Source organism: Eurypyga helias, unplaced genomic scaffold, assembly GCF_000690775.1.
Source record: "Eurypyga helias isolate BGI_N326 unplaced genomic scaffold, ASM69077v1 scaffold13931, whole genome shotgun sequence".
Lineage (NCBI taxonomy): Eukaryota > Metazoa > Chordata > Aves > Eurypygiformes > Eurypygidae > Eurypyga > Eurypyga helias.
The window spans coordinates 986-5,801 of NW_010232824.1; the positions used below are offsets into that span (position 1 = coordinate 986).

Genomic DNA, 4,816 nt, shown 5'->3' on the forward strand with positions numbered 1-4,816 from the left:
TTTTATTAACCCGCTACTTTAAACTTGGCTTTGGCGTAAAGTAAATGCTGACGGAGCTCCGAACGGGGCAGGGATGAGGGTTTTTTAAGTGGCGTAGGAGGAAAACGAGTGAGAAAGATGAGTTACCTTTCGGTGTCCCCTCTCCAGCGAGTGGGAGAAATGCCGGTGGTAGCGCGGATTTCTGCTGTGGAAAGGCTGCGGAGAAGGAGAAAGCTTGGAGCATCCTCCGAGACACGAGGGAAGCAGGCGGATAGCAGCGGGGAGCGGGCTGGGGTCACTTCGCCTCGGGCACCTGCGGGTTACGCGGCTCGGTTTTAATATTCCGGGTGGGTTTAGTGCTCTTTGTACCGGGTGTTTTGTGGGATATTTCCCCAGTGCTGCGTCCTGTGTGCCGTGCCGCATGGACTCGTGATCTCGAGATCCCTTGTGAACAAAAAACGGTAACAAAGGCGCACCAAGCTTCGTGTTTCACAGAGGTTTTTAATCGGAAAACACAGCGGTGTGACAGAGCGTATAGTAAACGTGACGGTTTCAGCAAATTACTTTCTACTCGAAAACGGTAATTACTGATTTCGTGGGGCTAAAATAATTATTTTTTCCTTCTTTGAAGAGTTAAAATCTAAACTAATGTACACCCCCTCCGCTTTTAAGTGCTATTTCAAGTCCATTCATTTCATATTGATTTAAAACCTTCTCTTTTGTGCAATTAAAATTGAGACTACTGAAAAGAAAGCCATTTAACTGCCCCACAACTAGATCCTGTACAAATGTTAAAAGTTTCACACCGAGCTCTTTCCCATACGGTGCTGAGGGTCATCAGCTCCTGTTGCAGCTGGAGAGGTAAATGGGTTTTGGTCTGAAGAATACTCTCAACTGTATTGAAGTGGAAAATTTTCAATGGTTAAATTGTGGTTTAGGCGCAAGCAATATCTTAACTTCCCAGATATCAAACGTGCTGCTTCCTCAACATCACTGTATTCAAACAATTCCTCTTTTTGTGAGATAGACCTATGTCATTAAAATAATTTATTTCCAGGCAAAGCAGAATAGTTGGTGGAAAGCAAACATTTCTGAAAGCTGCACTCAGGTTATGAAGCGACCAGAAAACTTGGTGTACTGCAGCCTTTGCGTCCTCCTGCCTCTGACAATGGTTCTCTGCTGCTTGTTTTGAAACTAGAAAAAAAACGGCAGCGCACAGTAAACACGAACTACTAAACTGAGCTGTTTAAAACCTCTGGCAATCAAAAAAAAAAACCAACAAAACCCAAAACCCACTTATACTGTTTCTGGTAACTAAATTCAAAACCAGCTTGGTGAAAGTTTAAATACACAAAGGGGAAAAGTGTCATCTACATTTAGAAAGTAAGTGACCTACTTCTACAAGCTCTTGTTAGTGTCAAAACGAAGCTATTTATTTCCCAAAGCCTCTAAGCGCCATCCTCTGTCCTCAGGCCAAGCAGCCTTTGTCTTCAAGCTCTGCTTGAGCAGGGGGGGGTGCAGGTTACCCCTTAAAAGGCTGTTTTAATCCAAAACAGGACTTCAAACTCTTCAGCCTGACCGAAAGCTGAAAGGGGGAGGGGGTGCGTTGAGAGGTGGGAAAGACCACGGTAAGCTCTTGCCTTTTCTTAAAAGTCCAGCAACATTAAGCATTGAATATGTAGCTCTTGGATTAATGACTTAATATGAATGACCTAAAATAAATTGTAAAACTTGATACTGGAAAACTAGGTGTGAGCGACCAACATACACACGGCTGAGCCTGCGAGGGCTTTGTGAATGGCAGGTGTCAGAGACGGCTGGGAGCGTGGGTTTACAACGTTTGCCACCACCTAAAAAGCCCACCTCTAGAATTTCTTCAGACTTGTACCATCAGCTGTCCAAAAAAAAAAAACAAACCACCAAACCCCAAAAATAGAAGCAAGGTTGCAACAAATGTTATTAACCCGGAGGGAAAAAGGAAACCCCAGGAAGGCTGGCAGCCTGAAGGTCCGAAGGAGAGCAGGTCCGAGCGGGGTTTAATTCATGGCCGTGGGGAAGAGGCTGCTGTCCTCCAGGAGCTTGACGACGGCAGCTCTCTTGTAGAGCTTGGCCAGGTCGTAGGCGGTGGCCCCCCGCTTGTTCTGGTGGCCCACCTTGCACTCCGCGCGCTCCAGCAGGAACGCCACCACCCGCGCGTGCCCCTCGCGGGCGGCCCAGTGCAAGGGCAGGTTGCCCTCGTTGTCCTCGATGTTAACGTCGGCTTTGAACTCCAGCAGAGTCTGCAAAGTGTCCAGGAACCCCTCTCTGGCTGCGTCGTGAATGACAGCGAAGCCAGTACTGTCTTTGAGGTTGGGGTTGGCACCGCTCATTAGCAACCGCCGGGCGATTTCGGGGTTCCCGAGCTTCATCACCTGGGGCAGAAGAAGGAGAGTTGAGTAGCGCGGGGGGCGCCTGCCTCGGCACAGCGTTCAGATCCTCAGCTCTTATCTCTGGGGTCTGCCGCGGCTCAGCCCTCGCTTAAGGCGGCCAGAAGAGCCCGGCTACAAAACTAAGGCTACACCAGAACATCTATTTCTCAACGTTTGTTGGTTTTTTTTTTTTTTTTTCACTAAGCTTGGTGAATTGGCGAAAGATGTTATCATTTGGGTGATCACAGCTTTCTGTCTCAGACTCTGACACAGGCGGTGCAGAATGGGGATATAATCACTTCGTTTTTTGTTATCTCAGCTTCTTAACACAAGACAATTAAGTATGGCTCGGTTTCATTTGCCTAAGTATTGAGACACCTTTGCATTACTGTTTAATCTCGTTAAACATCAAATACAGGGTCTCTGAGGAACAGCTATTTTAGCTCAGCAGCAGCAAATGTAGCATGTGTTTTTCTAAGCTTTCAGGTGTTTACATTGTCTGTGCATTATCATAAAGCAAATATTTGGAGTGTACCATACCTCTGTCTGCTAAGAAAAATAAATGCTAGAAGAAATTTTTCTCCCCAATATTTGTGTTTCAGTATGTCACCCAAAAAGGAGAAGTTAAAAGGAGTGTTTCAAAGTTCCAGAAGTTTTCCTCTAAACCCAGTATATTATACTATACTTTAATAATTTCACTGTAAGTAAACTGTGGCTATATTATGTTGTTAAAAAAATCCCTTTTTAAAAAAACCCAACAAACAACAACAATAATTCAATTTTCTGACTGCTTCTCTCAGGAAAAAAAAAAGCTGTTTTAAATTTCTCGATTGCATCATAATAATGTCACATATAGAACGCAAATCTCTCTTATTTTGGACTTAACAGCTTGCCCCGATTTCCCCCAAATTCCTCCTTCTTTGTTTTCTCAAAAACTTTCCAAAAATTAACACGGTAATGTATAATCTCCAGCCGACAAGCAACATTTTCCTGCCCTTGTAATTAGCCTCACTGTCAGTGTCAAATTCGAAAAAAAAATTATTTAAAATTTTTTCTTAGACACATCCATACATTTGTTTGAAAACCTTGTTAAGAAAATTTATCTGCATAAACGAGCATTACAGTGCATTGGATTTACCAGAGTGTACAATTTCTAGAAAGGATTCGCTGAAAAACTCTCCCGGTGAAAAACACATATCAGGCTTTTTAAGAAAAGCAAGCTATAATAAATATATATAATTACTGCAGCCTCTGGACCATAAAGCAGCCCAGTATATTATATCCACAGACAAGAGCAAAAGAGCAGATAAGACAGGCTGGGATTCCGGGAAAGAGATTTCTCTGTGCCCCAAGGCTTCCAGCTCCGTATGTGCCACTTCTTTCACTTCTGACTAGAGATGGAAGCGATGTAAAAGAAAGCAAGAGCATTGTGATCTTTCTCTCTTTAGTAAAATCTGGACATTTTTGATCCTTTTTTGAGAGCCCAGGCTGTATTATTTGGGAATTCAAAACATGTATTTGGTTTAAGTGGGAGTTTTCAGTGTTCAGGCTAGGGCACCAAAGGCTACAGTTAAAGATGCAGGGGGGAGAAAAATCATATAAAAGGTGATGCTACTGGGACGTGGGCTACAACTGTGCAGCAAATGCCCCTTATTTTACAAAGTTTCACTGGGGGAGGGGAGGCAAAGAAGGAAAAAGCTTTAATTGAATAAGCCTGGCGAAGTGCATAAGGGCAGGACGTGTATTTGAGGCCTGCAGAGGTACACCTCATGGGGAATAAAAAGTACAGAGCGAGACAAGCCGAGCAGTTGTTTAATTAAACATAAATGCAGAAGAAAAATATAAATTAATTGGTATTAGTAGAGGAGCACTCTCTCCGTTTTAATTGAGAGAGAGATCCTGGAGAGATTATCTCAGAGTGGGAGAGTGCAGTGACAGAGAGCTCTTTCGAGCGTGGTCACACACCCGCAGCACATTTCAGGATGATACATATTGAAAATAAGTCGACAGATTCTCCTGTTTTGATTTTTGTTGTGGTTCATTAACTCAGTTATGATGAGGCAGCAGTAAGAAGCATTGTTAGGACACAGATGCAGGTTTAATATAGCTGGATGCTATGTCATAATGTAAAATATTCCTCAGTTCAGGATTCGGACAGTTAGCTGCTTTTAGGGAAATAAAAAAATACATTACTGTAGGACAAATCGGTTTTCAGCCCTCGTCCTGAGGACAAATCAGCTAGCTAAATGTTTCCTGCTTTCTTAAAGAAGTTAGTTTGTGTAAGTTTTTAATTTAAGTCCTTTCACTCTCTTAAAAGCTGCTGCAAGTGCCTGTACTGCCCTGCGATGCCCTATTTAGGTGCTAACAGGACAGCGAGGAGCTCAGAGATCTCCAGCTTCGGCGAAACTGTCAAAAAAAAAGGGCCATTC

At 43.5% G+C, this 4,816-nt stretch overlaps 1 protein-coding gene across 1 annotated transcript in view; it reads right to left on the bottom strand.

Annotated features, from left to right (window-relative positions):
• Positions 1-2,015: 2,015 nt before the first annotated feature.
• The window catches only part of CDKN2C (cyclin-dependent kinase inhibitor 2C (p18, inhibits CDK4)), a 4,527-nt gene continuing 1,726 nt past the window's right edge, over positions 2,016-4,816 (bottom strand). The window contains exon 2 of the mRNA XM_010161526.1: positions 2,016-2,390. Coding sequence (XP_010159828.1) covers positions 2,016-2,390 — 375 coding nt within the window. The remainder of the gene's footprint in view (positions 2,391-4,816) is intronic.